We start from the raw sequence: 18,734 nt of genomic DNA, 5'->3' as shown, positions 1-18,734 counted from the left end.
CTACAAGTTCATAATGCGATGTTTGTTACATTTTGACCTTGTAGATCGGCTATTTACAAATTGTCGGAATGTATGTTGGCTGAAGTGTTAAAAGGTATATTCAGTGATGGCACTTATTTCAAATAACCCTTTTTTATTTTATTTTTAATTATTTCGTGATTTGTCTCCCTAGTGTCCGGGGACCATAAGGAGTTCCTCCCTGTCCCCAGTTAATGTATGTTTTGTAATAATAATCAAAATCTACAAAATAACTAGTAACTAAGGTTTTCAAATAATTGTAGTGTAGTGGAGAAATGAAATGTACATTACACCACTGTATGCAGGTTGAGTTTACTTTGAAGCCGGTTGTGGGCGGTTCTCGAGATTCTCCAAGGGCCGATACGCTCTTATGCATACACAGAGATTGTATGAATTTAGGATTTGGTTAGATTGGACCTATAATTACGTTCATGAAGGATTAAGAATAAGATTTTACACACAGACGTGATTCAGTGAGACACTGTGGAGCATGGAATGCAACGGCGGTGCAGCCTCCCAGAAGGGGTCGTGTGGGAGTGATGGAGGAGTTATTGGGAATAGGCTCCTCGGATACACAGAGGAGACCACGTGAAGAACTCCCTTCTGCCCTTAATTGCTTGTTTAGCTTTTCATCCCGTTTTATGTTCAAAACTTGGCGCTCAACCGCAGCATCACGGCCACCACGGACTGAGCTGTTAGAGTCTGAACCAAGACAAATAGAAGAGCAAGACAGACAGCCCAACTGGCTTTTCTACATCTGTGTGACGTAGGTCGTCGCCACTTTAGGAGACCGGAAGTAGGCCTATTACTAGTTCCAATGGGGGAGTGAATGTGAATTGTGAACAATTCTCTCTGAGAGAGCTGTCCTGTCCTGGCTGAAGCAAACAGAGATGCAGTGCCAGTAAAGCTCCAGAAGCACTTTTGCCTTGTATTGTGGTCGGAAACGTGAAAGCCGGTAAGAAAATTCGTGTCGAACCGGACGCGAGGATAGAGGTTAGGGGTGTAGTAAGTCAGTGTGCGTTGTGAATCCATGACATCATAATCCCCTAGTTGAACTTGAACCCCTACTTGATGAATAGCTGTAGATACCGTACCGTACCGTACCGCACCGTACCATACCGCACATTATCTAAAAATGATACTAAATAATGCCCCCCCCTCTATTTCTGAACGTTCCTCACTGCACATGCCCCGTTTCCAAGTGTGTCTTGGCTCTTTATCTTATTTGTATGCATACTGTATAAGATCAAGCAAATATGCAAATGTTCGTATTATTTTCTATTTCCATTAGAATACACTCTCCGAATGACGTGAACATTTTCTAAGGATTTCACTGTGTACAGTACATGCAACGCTATAGATCATACACAAATGATCTTTTATTGCTACCTCTTTCACTCTCATTATACAGTACATACAGCATAGACATACACACATTTTCCCTCTTTAATCTTTTCTGTGTGTGTGTGTGTGTGTGTGTGTGTGTGTGCGTGTGCGTGCGTGCGTGCATGCACGTCTCTATTTCACACTAACCTCATTTCCTTTATGGGTCCAATTACGCACAGACGTGGAGGCCCGTCTCAGCCCCAGTTCCGTTTGATGTTGTTTACGTATGTGACTAACAGGCTTATTGGCGGCTTTGACAGTCGCGTTGTGACGTCACGTGACTTGCGTTTCCCGGCCGGTGCCTCGTTTATTAATGTCCCCCTAAAACAAGCGGTGTGTGCCTTCCATAAAAAAAAGGCCCTTTTACAGCCAGCCTCCCAACAGCAATGCTGTCTGTATACATATAGCTTTACGTCATTTATGACCAGTGGTGGACAGTAACTAAGTACATTCACTTGAGTACTGTACTTAACCCATTCTGACCTGAGATCAGATTCATACGAGGTTTCCACTGGACACACACTGGTCTGATGAACCCATTCTGACCTGAGATCAGATTCTAAAAAATGTCAGTCGTTCTTCGATTTTTCAAAAATAGCAGACCTACAAGCTCATAGCACGCCACTCGGTGGCGCGCTATGAGCTTGTAGATCTGCTATTTTTCAATAGCTAAAGCATGACATGATGCCAACACCAAAATGGGTTCCCGGTCAGAATGGATTAAGTACAATTTGGAGGTATGATAGATTTCCAATATTCTATACTTTTACTTCTACTCCACTACATTTCGGAGACAATATATTTTTACTCCATTACAACTATTTGAAAAAGTCAGTAAACTAGTTACTTTGCAGATTTGGATTACTATTACAAAACGAACGTGAACCACTTTCAGCCCTATATATAATTTTGCTGTTTGAAAATATCTGCAAAAACAGCGTCGTGAGCTTGTAGATCTGCTATTTCTCATATTGAGTATAGGCCTAATTTACTTTTGGTATACGTATACATTTTGATGCCAATAAATACTTTTAGTCAGGTCAAATTTTGAATACGGGACCTTCACTTGTAACCTAATCGGCATTGTGGTATTGATATTTCTATACTTAAACCTATAATTGATACCTGAGGCCGATTCTAATTAACACCTTAAAAAAAGTTCATAGATTAGATAATGCTGTTGCTACATGTAGAGCAATAACTAATGAGACACAGAGGTAGCATCCGTATTGATCGAAGAAAAACAACGTATAGGTCGCACCAGGTATCAATGAATAAATTAGTACTTCCGTCACTGTCTATGTGCCCTGTTTAAATGGATGAACTCTCTCTCTCTCTCTACGTGTGTGTAATAACGAGAGCTGGGAGTTGTTTCTCTGCCCGAGAGCGCCAGTTGTCTTTCCACATCTTTCTCTGTTTGTCTGGTGGCTTTGCTCATCTCATTTTCTGTCACTCCTCTCAGAGACAGAGACAAAGTCGGGCCTTTCTCCTCCTCGTGCCCAAGTCAAACAAACACAGACACAGTCACACAGTCATTCGTTGAAAGCAACAGAGACACACAGACACGCAGGCCATGCACAGTGCACACATCATCTCTGAGTGAGCGCCTAAATTAGACATGCATGGTAATGGTTCAGTGGCAGTGCTGTTGGGCATCTCTGCCTTGTTAAAGTAATGGTAAATGGACTGCATTTATATAGCGCTTTTCTCCTATGCGCTTCACAATGTACTTACAATTCACACAGCGGAACCATGCAAGGCCACAACCTGCTCACCGGGAGCAGTTAAGGGGTTCAGAGTATTGCTCAAGGACACATATAGCCAAGAGGAGCTGGCAATCAAACCTGGAACCTGCATTACATTATAGCAACCCACCTGGAAGTGAATTTTCTGTTTATTAAAGAGCTGGAGAGACAAGGAAACCACTGTTACTAAACAAATAGTCTATGGATATTAAACTATAACCTATTATACACAAACACACACACACACACACAAAGACACGCTCTACTTGGAGCCGCTCAAAAATAACATTTTGTTTTACCCCAAAATAGACAAGTCCATAGCCCACGCACCATTGAGACCCAGAGGGAGTAGATGGAAATAGTGCCAGTTTACAATGAGCTTTACTGAGGAGGACCATTTCCATGAAAATGGGGTTAAAGGGTAAGACCACTTTTTGAGAGGTTTGGGTTGTTTTCTTACCTTATTATGGGCAAACTATTCCATTCCATGAGTTATTTCGCTACGTTGTGATGTTTATTAGCAATAAGAAATGAAAAATAGTCGCTCATTGACTTCCATTGCAACAGGGAAACAGCTAGCTCTCAAAGTCACTCTTTTAGCACATGAACCAACGCAACAAAAGCTGATTCTGACAGTTTATGACATCAGGAAAACTCATGCAGTTTTTTTTCCGTCTTTTAAGATAGATTTATAAAGTTACTATTTTAGTCGGAGATAGACTGAAGCAGTACTGCGGTGTTCCCAACTCTCGCGGGGACGTCTTGCGAGGTTTCCTTTTGTAAACAAGTCTCCACTCTGTTTGAGATGCACCCAGCTGCAGCCTCGCATACGAGCAGTCCCAGACACAGACACTTCTTCTAAAGTGTCTCCCTCAAACACGTCCATTGTGTATGTTTTGTATGCGGACGAGATCAAATCCATTTGTTTACATCCCCGTCGTGGCTCAACAACATTCCAATAATACGCTTCAGGAGTGGTATACAGTTTTGGTCCAATCAGATCGTTTTTTACTCAATGCGAACAGCAGTGATTCGGTTCGGCGTATATACCTACCGGATCTTCTTTCTACACAAATTAGTCAAAACAAGACAAAGTTGACATTTTCTATTAAAAAGAAAACATGCATGAGTTTTCCTGATGTCATAAACTGTCAGAATCAGCTTTTGTTGCGTTCGTTTATGTGCTAAAAGAGTGACTTTGAGAGCTGTTTCGCCGTTACAATCGAAGTCAATGGACCCTATTTTGTATTTCTTACATTTCTAATAAACAACACAACGGAGCGAAATAATTCATGGAATGGAATGGTTTGCCCATAATAAGGTAAGAAAACAACCCAAACCTCTAAAAAAGCGGTCTTACCCTTTAAAATTAGGTGAAGTGCTCTGTATGCACTGCAGAAGAGGTGACCAAACTATAGGTCACTGACCGACGCGTTCCGCTTAAAAAGATGGATCCAGAGTTCCAGACAAATGAATCATGTCGTTAGTTCATACAGGGACACGTTAATCTGCATGCCTAAACTGTAATCAGCTGTCAGTCAGCTGATTGCATTTGTATCAATCAGCCTATAGCTTCCTATTCGTCATTCACCTCTCAGCTGATCATGACGCCACACTTCCATACTCCAATCACACCTCATTCCCTCAACAAGGCAGTCTCACAGACACTGCTGCTGCTGCTGCCAAATTTGCCTCCATCACCCCAGCCTTGACCTTTTGAAGTCTGGCTATATATAGGCTCACATACTTATGTACTGCTTAATGTGTAAACCTTAATGTTGAACTGGAATTCTCGTGTGCATGGCTCTGAAGTAAACTGTATAGATGCATGTTCTATGCATGGCTTTAACATTAAAATGCATTCAAGTTGTATGTTTAAGTTTAACGGCATACAATTTGTTGCAGTAAATGGTCAATCTACTTTGACATGAGTGTTTCCTGTCTAAATGCGTTTTGAGAGTTCATTACAGCAACACAAAGAACTAACTAACTAACAAACTTATAGCAACATAATTCCAGCAATCAAAACAATAAAGCAGGGGCGCCCGCTGGCCTAGTGGTCCAGGCGCATGCCACATCTAGGCTCTGGCCTGACAGCGTGTCGGATGTTCGAGTCCCGTTCATGACAACCTTTGCTGCATGACCCTCTCTCTCTCTCTCTCCCTCTTTCCTGTCTATCTTCACTTGTAACTATCAATAAATGCAAAAAACAACAACAATGCAAAACGAATAAAGTGAATTAGGCGGTCGGTCAACAGAAAATGCGACCTCACCACACACCTCCTCTCTCTGTCTGTTCTCAGCAGGTGAACAGGTGGTGCTTTTGAGGTAATCAGGTGTCCGCCCCTATGGCCATGAGGCCCGTGACCACATACCAGTGATGACCAGTGCATTGACCAAATATGTAAACAGCCAACATAACCAAAGCATATAAACAACAATAAACCAATTCATGGCTCCTACTGTACATGCTCCTTTAATGTCTACTCGGTCGGTGGCACACTGCGTGGCGATGCGTTGTGAGCTCGTACATTGGCTGTTTCCGGTGCGCGGCACAACCATGCAATGAAGAAGTACAATAAATCTGACCTTCCTGGAAATAAAGTGGGAAAAACTCATTTTCTGGCCCGTCCTCTGAAAGCAGGGCTGTGTGGTCCACTGCCACCCACACTCCGCGGCCTTGTCTCGACAGCTTCAACCTTAACATTTCCCTTTGTGAGCTGTAATCTATGTCTAACCGCCGTGATTCACAGCATCCATAGGTTGCTGGAGAGGAAGCTGAGAAAGCTCTGAGTGGTGGGGGGAGAAGGGGGAACCCTTAAACCTTTGCCCTTTGTAATTTAGTTTTAGTGGCATCAAACACAGGATCCAGATGCTGCAATGAAAGGGTTCTGAAGTGTACTGACTCACTATAGTGAGTAAACCTGTGCGAGCTTCAGTAGTGCTCTGCTCAGTCAGAAACGTGCAGGGGAACGAGGGCGGAAGGTGCATACGATACGCCACCGTAGGCCTTTCTTCGGTCCCTTCACGCCTTGCGGGACTTTGAAGCCTGTCACGCTATTGTGCCATTTCTTTTATTTATTTATTTTTATTCACAGAAACAACCGTGCATGAAACACAAAGGAAAATAAGTCTCATGTGCATGCATGGCATGAGCAGACAACAAAGATTCAGAAGAGAGGGAAATATGACATGGAACTGAAAGAGAAGCGAGTGCTTTGTTCAAGAAGAAATATTTACCATTTATAAAGCAGTGGCAACTAGTCTCAAAACATTCTTGCAAACATTGAAACAACCAAAGATCAATATCCATTTACTGAGCCCTATTTACTTCCTCAAATAGTGATAATGCCAGATCTCCAAGAGCTCACAGAGCTGGTACTGTAGATCCGTAGTTTTTGTAGCAGCCAAGCCTATGGACATTTTATGTTTTCCTTTTTGTGTGTGCACAAGAGAGTGATCTGTAAATCTACTGTTGGGATCTTCTCTTCAACTGTATTGTTCTTTCTCCCATATGGCTGTGAATGCTGGACCCTGAAGCCTGCCCTACTATACGGAAGTCCCTGGAAGTCCCGGTCTCTGTCTCAAGTCCACATTTCCATTTACTCTGTCTCGTCTTGGTCTCGCCCATAATTTGATTCGGCCTTGACACGGTCTCGGACCAAGGAACTCGGGGACCCCCCCCCCCAAATCTTTTTCATATCAAGGCCCATTCTTTTTTCGGCAGTTGAACCACGGACCGCCATTTGATGACATTTAGCCTCGCATACGGATTTTGTATGCCTGATGGAGGGGAAAGGAACTGGTCGGAAAAACGTGTTCCTTCCACGCGCTACGTCCGGCTGGAGAAACTCCCCCGTCAGGTGAAAAGAAGCTTGGACTCCTCATGCATAGAAGGAAGCATGAGGTCATGCAGTCCGCTGCCCCCCCCCCCCAGGTTGGCAGAGGAGGTGTATCGCCCAGGATTAGGATTAGATTAGATAATTGACACTGGGTGAAAGAAATGGGTTGCAAAATCGTGGGATAAAAAACAAATAAAAAAAGGACCACTGGTTACCATTGCCAACTCTCCATCATTTAGCTGGGGACCACCTGGAACCCCCTCAAGGACCACTGGTGGTCCCCGGACCACTGGTTGAGAACCACTGGACTAGGAGACCATGAAGGAACTCCCAGCCAATAAACCATGGGAGACATCAATCAATCCCGAGGGTGTCCCACCGCGGCCTTCCAACAAGGACATCCTAATGAAAGATGCAGGGGCAGAAAGTTCCAGGACATACTAATGAAAGATGCAGAAAGTTCCAGCGAGCTAGACAGGTGTATAAGGACAGAAAGCTGCTTTCTGGAGGGAGCTGTACAGTATGACTCTAATGTTATTGTGGCGGTGGTAGGTAGCTAAACAACACCAGCCGCCTCCATTCCCATAAGGCTACACGGCTCCTGTGAGCCTCCAAGCTGTCTATGTAATCAACCAAACAAAGGCGCCTATAAGCAACCTTTTATCTTCCCGATGATTGGATCATCCACGTTGAGACCAGAAACAGCCACCAGCTGTTTACACTTGTCTCGGCGGAAACCGAATCGACGTTTTCCCATGCAGCGCAAATCCCCTTCCCTCTCCGGGCATGGATCCCTTAACAAATGGAACGTGTCTCCGCAAGCCTTTCCTTGCCAGTGTTTTCACTTGGTGTGGTGTGGTGGGGGGGGGGGGGGGGGGTGGAGCCCGCCCGCCCGCCATCATGTGAGGCCCCTCTGCGCTCCCCTCTACACCCAGAGAGGCACTATAACTGCTCCGATTTTATTAGAATCTTGATTGGACCCACGTGACAGACCGCAAATCCCCCCGTTGGCAAACTTGGCGCGGCGTTGGTTGGCAGGAGGCGAGAGAGGTCTTCTTGGAGCTATACGCGCGGTAATGAGGTGCAGCCTCGACGCGTTCATGAGGTGGGCGGGGTGAGAGAAAGAGCGAGATGGGGAGAGATAGTGTGAAAGACAGAGAGAGAGAGTGAGAGAGAGAGAGAGGGGGGGGGGATCCATGGCCGTGATTCCGTTCCCCCTGGCTGTGCGGAACAGAGTTGGCCCCGCTCACCTCATTTCACACACAAACTGTTGTGTTTGTGCAAAAGAAATGGCAGAAGCAGGAAAGAAAAGACAGGAAAATAAGCAGTTTTCATTGGGCAGGCAGTCCTGTTCGCTGCTACCTCATGGATGAAAAATGCCTTCGCCGACTTTACTTCCCACGGAAACACGTCCAAGTTGAGAGAGAGAGAGAGAGAGAGAGCGGGGGGAAGTTATTGGGGTCGTTTTAATGCAAAGATGTCAGAGAGACAGAGAGAGAGAGAGAATGAGAGACTTAGTGAAATGGAAATGATGTGCAAATAAAACCATCTTCCCTAACATGAAAAACAGCCCAGAGAATATTGTCTCTCGTTCTCTTGCCAGGCTGTTTTCCATTGGGGGTTGGGGGTTCTGAAGAGAAAGGAGATGGAAAGAAAAACCGTTATGATTTATATTATGATGTATGCCAACACAAATTGGGTTCTCTCTGTCTCTCTGTCTCTCCCAGCGAAATCAACGGGCGCATAAAAAGGAACCCATTATACGTTCACCACATCAAAGAGCGAGCTATTCGACTTTCTATCACACACACGCGTTCCAGAGAGAGAGAGGGAGGGAGGGAGGGAGGGAGGGGGAGAGAGAGAGAGAGAGAGATGGCAAGCTGGAAGAAAACAGCTAGAAATAAATGAACAAAAGCTTGTTTTTTTTTTAAACAAAACAAAAAAAGGACCTGCGCTGCGATGCTTGAGTGCTCTTGTGTGGTCCTGGCAAATCTCTCTCTCTCTCTCTCTCTCTCTCTCTCTCTCTCTCTCTCTCTCTCCATTCAATCTCAACTCAATTCAATGTCTCTTCCTCCCTGATGTCTCTTTCTTTCTCTTTCTTCCTTCGTGCTGTCTTCCTTTGTTCTCTCTCTCCCTCTTTCTTTCTTCCTCTTTCTCCGATTATCTTGAAGCTCTTCTCATTCTCTCTCTCTCTCTCTCTCTCTCTCTCTCTCTCTCTCTGACTCAGTCTCTCTCTCTCTCTCTTCTCTCTTTCCTGTGGCTCTGAGCCTATGAGCTGGCGCGGGCCCTTACACACACACGCACGCACACACACACACACACACACACACACACACACACACACACACACACACACACACACACACACACACAGAGACAGAGTGGGTCTTTAAAAGGCAGGACCGGAGGTCTTTGCAGCCACACACCCTCTCTCTCTCTCTCTCTCTCTGCGTCTCTAGCACACCCTCTGTCTCTCCCCTCTGTCTCTGTCTCTCTCTCTCTCTCTCTCTCTCTGTGTGTGTGTGTGTGTGTGTGACTTCAGCTCCGTTGAGTGACGGAGTGTGTCTGGGGGTCCTGGGCTTTTGGGAGGGGGGGGGGGATGCCAGAGGCACCACCGTGCCGGGCCCAGGGGCTTATTGTCCTCACCGGGCTCTCATTGCTGATGGCTGCAGGCAGAGCCAGCCCCACCACAGACCACAGCCAAGGTGAGAACCTCAGCACTGGACACTGTGCTGCGTGCATGCCGCCACCGCCACTGGCTTGGTTTGGGATATTAGTGGCCCTCTCTGTGGGCGGACAAACAGGACACTTTAATGGACGGACCGACGGATGGACGGACAGACAGACAGACAGAGGACGGGGTTATGTTAGGTTTTTATCGTTCGTGTCGGGCAGAAACCTCTTATCTCCGTACATTTAAACTTTTTCCCCCGTTTTTTTCTTTTCGTAAATCACACTATGGCATCATGCAAAAGCATCAAAAGTAGCAGAACGGCAAGCTGTTTTTTGTTGTTGTTTTAGTTTTTTAAGCTTGTAGATCTGCTATAAGGTTGAATTTGAATCCTGAAAAGTAACAGGTTTGGACATATGAGGTTTCCACCCGGTGACAATGTTTTACCTTGTCTGCAGGAGTCTGGTGGTGAGTAAACTTAGTGTGTGTCTGTGCGTGTGCACGTGCGTGCGCGTCCGTGCGTGTGTGTGTGTGTGTGTGTGTGTGTGTGTGCTACTGGGCTTGCATGCATGCGAGTGCCGGGGAAGTGAGAATGTTTGTGTTGGCGAAAGGAGCATAATAATGTGTACAACCCATTCTGACCGGGCACCCATGTTGGTGTCAGCATCATGTTATGCTTTAGCTATTGAAAAATAGCAGATCTACAAGCTCATAGCGCGCCACCGAGTGGCGCGCTATGAGCTTGTAGGTCTGCTATTTTTGAAAAATCGAAGAACGACTGACATTTTTTAGAATCTGATCTCAGGTCAGAATGGGTTAATCAGACCAGTGTGTGTCCAGTGGAAACCTCGTATGAATCTGATCTCAGGTCAGAATGGGTTCATCAGACCAGTGTGTGTCCAGTGGAAACCTCGTATGAATCTGATCTCAGGTCAGAATGGGATAATTATGTGTCCACGCATACTGTATATGTGTGACTGCATTTGTACATATTATACTCTAGTCTACGTGCGTGGGTAAGTGGCAGTCTGTGCGTGCGTGTGTGCGTGCGTGTATACACTTGAACTTTATTTCAGACAGTCCAGGTTAAGTAAGGTTAAATCAGGTGTGTAGGTGTAATTGACGAGTCTGTGTTTAGTGTGTGCGTGTGTCTGTCCATGCGAACACGTGTGTGTATTTCTGTCTTGGTGTGTCCGGTCCATACCTGTTTATGTAAAGTCACGGACTGTTTGTCTTTCCTTGGTTTTTCTCGGCGTGCCTTATTGCCTCAGGTGTGTTTTATATTCCTTTCCTCTTGAGTCTTGGGGGGTGCTGCATTTATTCTGTACTCAAACCGACCACTGAGGAAAGAAGCAGTTTGACAAATGTTTGCTCCTGAATGGGTTATTGGGTTAACTACTTTAACCCTACGTTATGCTTCAGCGGCAGCCATTCAAACATTTCCCTGCGTGTGAGCTTGCAGATCTGCTGTTTTGGAAACATAATATTACAGTATGTTCATCAAATTATAACAGAGTTTAAAGGGACACAAAGATTATAACATTTAGAACCCTTTCCTGGGGGTCTTTATGTATGTAATGTGGTTTTGGATATTTTTGATTTTAGCAGTGAGCCATGCAGTGTCTCTGATGTCATGGACACTGGCCTCACTTACTTACTGGACTACATGTTGTCTCAGTAAGACAGCTCTCCCCCTATCCAAGGAGGAGTGCACCAAAGCATTATGGGAATTGTAGTCCAGGAAGTAAGTGAGCCCAGTGTCCATGACATCAGAGACACTGGGCTCACTGCTAAATATCTAAAATATCTAAAACCACATATTAAAACACATAAAGACCCCCAGGAAAGTGTTCTAAATATTCTAAACATCCTTAACATAATGTTTTGCAAAAAGGGTGAAATGTCCCTTTAAAACAGTTCTACTGCTTAACCCGCGTTCCCCGCTATTTAATCCATGTGTCGGTGCTAAACCCGCTATTTATTTAATGTGTTTAATTCACTGTTAAAAACAAGAGAGCGGATTTGTCGCGGACCTGGTGAAGAGGCTGTCGCATTATGATGACGAAACCGTAAATCAAGCCATGCTCTGGGCTGCTATAGGGCTTCTGGGAAAATAAGTTCAATGCAAGTGACCGGGGGTTTGTTTGGACTACAACATGCTGCCGAGGCTGTGTTCGTCTCGCATCGTAATGGCGGCATGCATGTTTTTCTCTTCAACAACAAACCATGGGACTATTTTCGATCAAATACTTCGGCGTATGGTCCAAAGGTAATAGATCAATCCTGGCAGCCGAGATAGGATGGATAGATTAATCTAAGGCCCCGAAAGTGTTAACACAAATGTTCTGTTAAGGGGGATCCATATATGACATCTGTTCAGATTCACATGTTTGAGAAGCACTGACTGACCTAGATAGAGTATAGGTCTACTCTACATACCTCTACAACACGTGGGTGCTTGCAAATATGTACGCACGCACACACGTGTACACACACACACACACACACACACACACACACACACACACGTGTAAAATGGAGAGAAAAACATATCTACCACAATGTCTAACTGTGTGTATGCGTGCGTGTGTGTTTCCATGGAGCAGCGCAGCATGACAGAGAGAAGGACCCATCCTTCTGGGACACGCAGGCTCGGGGGACGCTGGATGCCGCGCTCAAGCTCCGCCCCCTGGAGCATCGAGCCAAGAACATCATCCTGTTCCTGGGAGACGGTAGGACGAGAGACATACACCACCCACATGGACTCTCTCTCTCTCTCTCTCTCTCTCTCTCGTTCTGTCTCTTTCTCTCTTTTGCCTTTTTCGCTTTTTAAGTTTTAAAGATAATATATTTGAATGCTTTATTAGACAGACATTTAGGCTAAAAGGATAACACAAAAAAGGTAATTATACGTATTTGTTGAATCAACAGAGCATTCAATATTAGACGCTAATAAATGTCATCAACAAAATAATATAGAAGGCTAATAAAAGAATAATGAGAGTGATAAAACCTTAATTGCATGGTGCCTGCATGTACACGCGCCATACGCACTGCGAGTAGGGCAACACGCCGAGGGGGACAACACGCCGAGGGGGACAACACGCCGAGGGGGACAACACGCCGAGGGGGACAACACGCCGAGGGGGACAACACGCCGAGGGGGACAACACGCCGAGGGGGGCAACACGCCGAGGGGGACAACACGCCGAGGGGGACAACACGCCGAGGGGGGCAACACGCCGAGGGGGACAACACGCCGAGGGGGACAACACGCCGAGGGGGACAACACGCCGAGGGGGACAACACGCCGAGGGGGACAACACGCCGAGGGGGACAACACGCCGAGGGGGGCAACACGCCGAGGGGGACAACACGCCGAGGGGGGCAACACGCCGAGGGGGGCAACACGCCGAGGGGGGCAACACGCCGAGGGGGACAACACGCCGAGGGGGTCAACATGCGAGTAGGACAACACGCCGAGGGGGACAACACGCCGAGGGGGACAACACGCCGAGGGGGGACAACACGCCGAGGGGGACAACACGCCGAGGGGGACAACACGCCGAGGGGGACAACACGCCGAGGGGGACAACACGCCGAGGGGGACAACACGCCGAGGGGGACAACACGCCGAGGGGGACAACACGCCGAGGGGGACAACACGCCGAGGGGGACAACACGCCGAGGGGGACAACACGCCGAGGGGGACAACACGCCGAGGGGGACAACACGCCGAGGGGGACAACACGCCGAGGGGGACAACACGCCGAGGGGGACAACATGCCGAGGGGGACAACACGCCGAGGGGGACAACACGCCGAGGGGGACAACACGCCGAGTAGGGCAACACGCCGAGGGGGACAACACGCCGAGGGGGACAACACGCCGAGGGGGACAACACGCCGAGGAGGACAACAAAATGCCCACATGTGTGCGTGCTCGCAAACGCCGAAAGTAGCCAATCTGCATGAGATAACTGAAGCGAATCAGACCGGTACCCCGGCCGTAGCAACAGTAAATAGATTGCGTATGTTTTCCAAACCCGTTATACCAGTCTTTCTCTTGCCACTGTCGCAAAACAAGGGCTGAGCCCGATTGGCAGGGCTGTTGCGGGCTGGGTCTTGGCTGGGGGCTACAATCGAAGCAATTGAAGCACGTCCTCACACTTCTCACTTCACACCGCGGACCGGCGCACACGATGTCCCTCATGTCCCTCACGCGAGGATATCACGCTCCACGTCCTGCCGATTACGCCAGATTGTAGCAGGGATTGAACCCGGGGCTCCCACTCACCAGACCAACGCGCAACCTATCGGCATGCCAATAGGGCTGAGCCCGATTGGCAGGGCTGTTGCGGGCTGGGTCTTGGCTTGGGGCTACACTGGCTTATAGGGCAGTGATTCTCAAACCCTCAGGGGGGTCCCCAGATGATTACCTTACTGTGCAACATAATTTAGTCACTCAACAACAGTAAGCAAACCAGCACACAGTAAACAGTAAACAAACCAGCACACAGTAAACAGTATAAGTGTAGGCCTATACAGGGTATATCTGCACCTTTCTAAAGTGACAATTTAAGGACCTTTAAGACTTTGATAATACTTAAATACTTAAATTGTCAAATATGACTTGCCTGGGTGGTATGTACAGTATGGTATGTTATGTGTTGGTGCTGCTGGGACTAGCGTTGTTTAGCAGGCAGAGAGGTTTAAAGGCTCACAGATTTTAAGAGTGTTTTGTGTTAGCTGCCTGTCAGAAGCTCTGGTCTTAATCAGATGTACTCTGTTGGGTTTCTGGGTGGTCGTGACTCGTGAGCGAGCAGGATTTCACCACAAACACACGCAGGCATGCAGGCACGCACGCACACACACTTTTCTTTTGTGGCTTTCGCCTTTATTTAATATTTTTTATGGAGGGACAGACAGTAGGCTGACAGGAAATGGGGCGAGAGATGGGGGGAAGACATGCAGTAAAGGCCGTCGGGATCGGGAGTTGAACCCGCGGCCCACTGCCAGACTAGATCACCAGTCAAGGTGCCTGGACCACTGAGCCACGGCCCAGGCCAGACACACACACACACACACACACACATTTTAACAATTTATTTATGTCCACACAGAGAAAATTGCATACAAGGACATAAATAGTTCAGGTGCAGCAAAGTTACATCCACAAAATCAAGGAATATGTCGCGATACAACAAGAATGTCATGTCACCCAGCATTCCATGGGCACAAGTAATGTAGGCATGCATCCTACAGTAAGTCCGAAACCCCCTCCAACAACCAGTCCGCGGGTATGTCTCAGGCTGGACCACCAGTGGTAAATGGTAAATGGTAAATGGTGCATTTATATAGCGCCTTTATCCAAGGCGCTTTACATAGATTGTGCATTACATTCACCCATTCATACACCGATGGCAGCGGAAACCATGCAAGGCACCAACTAGCACATCGGGAGCAATTAGGGGTTCAGTGTCTTGCTCAAGGACACTTCGACAGTAACTCTGACCAACTTCACTTGCAGTTGAGTAACATTTGACCAGGAGTATCTATACTTACTATACTTTGTCCAGCACTGCAAACAAACAAGCTTATTATGTATTTGTTGTTTATCAGGCCTCCAGCTGGTTTCTTCAGTGAAAGGGGTGTGAGGATGATTAAATAAAAATGTCAAAGGCAAAAGTATAGTTGATTTCTTGGTTTTCATCTTTCTGTCAACACACAGGGGTTTGTCTTTGAGGCATGCTGCAAATGCAGCTGCCTTGAAAACATCAAAGCACCTATGTGTTGATTTATTCATGTATTGTAAAAACCCAGCCACAGTTTGCTTTTCCGGCAGGACACAGCTGAATTTGTCATTAAAAACATTAAAAGCGCCTAGCATTATTCATATTCCAAATCAATCAACATGTCAACACGTTCACAATAACAAATATACACACACACATACAATTTTAAGTCAGTGAGTCACTGTGACTCTCACCTGTCACTCGCTGCCTTACGTACAATTTAACTGTACTTGAGTCTTTCTTTTGCTCATCAAAAATAGCCGATCTACAAGATATAACAAACCTGTCGCAATGCAACTCATTGTGAGCTTAAGAATCAGATGGGGTTTTTTTTTTTAATCAATTTTTCTCCACTGACTGGGTTCCAGGGATGGGTGTGTCTACGGTGTCTGCAGCTCGTATCCTGAGGGGTCAGATGGAGGGGGGCTCCGGGGAGGACACTGTGCTGGCCATGGACAGCTTCCCATACCTGGCCCTGTCTAAGGTGAGACACCACACTGTACACGCAATACCTGGCCCTGTCTAAGGTGAGACACCACACTGTACACGCAATACCTGGCCCTGTCTAAGGTGAGACACCAAACTGTACACACAATACCAGGCCCTGTCTAAGGTGAGACACCACACTGTACACACAATACCAGGCCCTGTCTAAGGTGAGACACCACACTGTACACACAATACCTGGCCCTGTCTATAAGGTGAGACACCACACTGTACACACAATACCTGGCCCTGTCTATAAGGTGAGACACCACACTGTACACACAATACCTGGCCCTGTCTATAAGGTGAGACACCACACTGTACACACAATACCTGGCCCTGTCTATAAGGTGAGACACCACACTGTACACGCAATACCTGGCCCTGTCTTAAGGTGAGACACCCCAACTCTAGTAGGCCTATACACAACATCTCTCTGAGTTTTGTGACGACTGTCAAAGTCCCCCAGACGCATAAATGTGCAAACACCCACCCCTGTCACCGCAGCTGTCCATGGAGAGGGTTCAAGAGCGGTCATCTCTGACTGCTGTTAAATGGCCGGGGCGGGGCAGCGTGTTTGTGGAGGAGATAATTCTCTCCCTCTTCCCTCTATGTGGGTGGGTCAGTATAGGACAAGGCTTGTGTCCATATTTCACTGTCTTTGTTCTGTTGTGGACATGTTGCGTCCTGCCTCATTCATTCCAGCCCCGCCACAACGTTGTTAAGCCCTCTCACCCACCTCGGCTGAGGGGGCAGGGGGGGGACGGGGATTGTTGAAACGCTGACGCTGCAAGAAAAATGGTGAAATTAGACTTATGGCCAGATAAAAAAAATTGAGGTTCAGTGTTCAGCGTTCAGCCCTGTGGCCAAGGCTTAATCCCTCAACTCTCTTTTTATGACGCTGTCGAATGAATGTCAGGTCTGTTGGAGTATATAGTTCCCACTGCTCAGAATCTGTAGGCAATGGGCCTTATAGGTGCCTTAACATTATGCCTTTAAACTTCTTTGCCTTTTTTTCTTTTTTTTTTGAGTGGTGCAACCACTCCAAGGAACAGCAATGTCTGTGTCCGCCTATGTGTTAATGAGCATGAGTATGACTATTAGTACCAGTAGGGGCGCTGTTGTGTCAGAAAGATACTGTTGCCTGCTAATGCGAGAGAGAGAGAGAGATGGGGGGGGGGGGGAGAGAGGGGAATTGCACCACTCAGTTCACACAGGTGTGATTTTCTTTTTACAAATTTGAAAAGCATTTTTTGAATAGTTCAAATAGCCGATCTACAAGCTCACAACATGTAGTCGATGTAGTCATTTTTTTAAATAGTAAATTATAGTAAATTAAGTATAATAATAAGTATGCTTCGGTTCTACGTACAGGTATAGGCTAAATTTGAAAAGGTAAAAAAAAACCATAATGAATTAGCTAATTTGCAGGCCTTGCATGTATACTGTTGTGAAAGAAGCACCTGCTGCCAAAGGTGATATTCATGTATATAATGATAAAGTAAAAGTTATCCTATGCATTACACACACTACACTAAATATTGGCTTATCTTCTAAAAAGAGAGGAAGCCCATTATCCAAACCATCATCTTATGCTTTGCTAGGTTGTACAAAGAAATATTGGGTCAATTTAATTTGCAGAAGTGCTCACCTCGGCTTATATAGTTGGCATGGACTTGCAGCCTGCAGGTCTAAAGAACCTTTATTTGCGACAGACACAAGTTCCAGCTTTGCACTGGCAGACAATACTCATTGGTCAAGACTAAGAAAACAGTACTTTTTCTGCATTTCAATGGTGAAATGTCATTTGTGTTTTTCGACATTTTCATTCATTCACAGAGAGGAGAGCTCAGGTTTAGTGCAGCCGGAGCAGCGAGTCTTTGCTATGATTTACGTGTCGCGACTCGCGAGGATCAGAGCGTACAGTATGCTGCTGGCTAGGTCAGCGTTTAGTTATGAATAATACACATTCCGGTGTTTGGGATGGAAGTCTGCCACTCAGAGTGATACACGCAAAACCCTGGACATTCAAAGGAATTTATAACCCCCCCTCCCCCCAGACAGACCCCGGGGAGAAGAGGCCGTATGGTCAGTCTATATTAAATCTATAGGTTATTCACAGTGGAAACCTTTGTGTAATGGGCATTCCACACCAATGCTTCGCAACGCAACTAGTTGCAACTGCAATACTTACATGTAAACTGCAATGCATTTCTACAAACAAAGGCACCGGTCTTGTCTTGAAAGTGGTTGCATTGGTGTGGTGGACTGGCCTTAGAATCGTTCATAAACTGTTCATGTACTGTACATATGTGTCAATATGTAGCCAGTCTAGCCACCTCCAGTAGGCCTAATAGATGAACAACTTTCCTGAAAAACATATTGTCTGAGCTATGCACACCATTTTCTGAAGAGACAGGGTCAATTATGAGATGAAACCATCAGTTTGAAGTGGAATGCCTCATTAGGTTGTATATCTATAATTTTGAAAAAGTGTGTTTTGGTATGGGGTTATGAATGGAGAGAAAGCTACCATGCTGAAATGCTATCACATTTTCTAGCACTAGGCGTGTATACGTACCTTCCCAAACATCACTATGAAAAGCAGAGGGCTCAGGGTCCATCTTTAGGCCTGTTACTATGAGTGGGAAGGAAGTGGAGCAGGTCATTGACTTTAAATATCTGGGAACAACAATAAACTCACCTTTCAGACCAATGCAGATAACATCTACAAAAAGGCAAGGCAGCGGCTTTATCTTCTCAGGAAACAGAGAAGTTTTAATGCCAGTAAA

At 46.2% G+C, this 18,734-nt stretch overlaps 1 protein-coding gene across 3 annotated transcripts in view; it reads left to right on the top strand.

Moving 5' to 3' along the window:
- The window catches only part of alpi.1 (alkaline phosphatase, intestinal, tandem duplicate 1), a 44,008-nt gene that overhangs the window by 1,744 nt on the left and 23,530 nt on the right, over positions 1 to 18,734 (top strand). Inside the window, exons 1-3 of one of the 3 annotated variants that reach the window (XM_080771129.1) lie at positions 9,540 to 9,696; positions 12,269 to 12,394; positions 15,825 to 15,940. In XM_080771129.1, coding sequence (XP_080627255.1) covers positions 9,591 to 9,696; positions 12,269 to 12,394; positions 15,825 to 15,940 — 348 coding nt within the window. In that variant the 5' untranslated portion in view covers positions 9,540 to 9,590. Of the gene's footprint in view, positions 1 to 9,539; positions 9,697 to 10,004; positions 10,131 to 12,268; positions 12,395 to 15,824; positions 15,941 to 18,734 lie in introns of those variants that run through there. The other 2 variants (XM_080771131.1, XM_080771130.1) reach the window with 2 other exon arrangements.

Source organism: Protomyctophum bolini, assembly GCF_963924005.1.
Source record: "Protomyctophum bolini genome assembly, chromosome: 8".
Taxonomy (NCBI): domain Eukaryota; kingdom Metazoa; phylum Chordata; class Actinopteri; order Myctophiformes; family Myctophidae; genus Protomyctophum; species Protomyctophum bolini.
The sequence above is the reverse complement of the archived record's forward strand: the minus strand, read 5'-3'. Positions and strand labels throughout refer to the sequence as shown.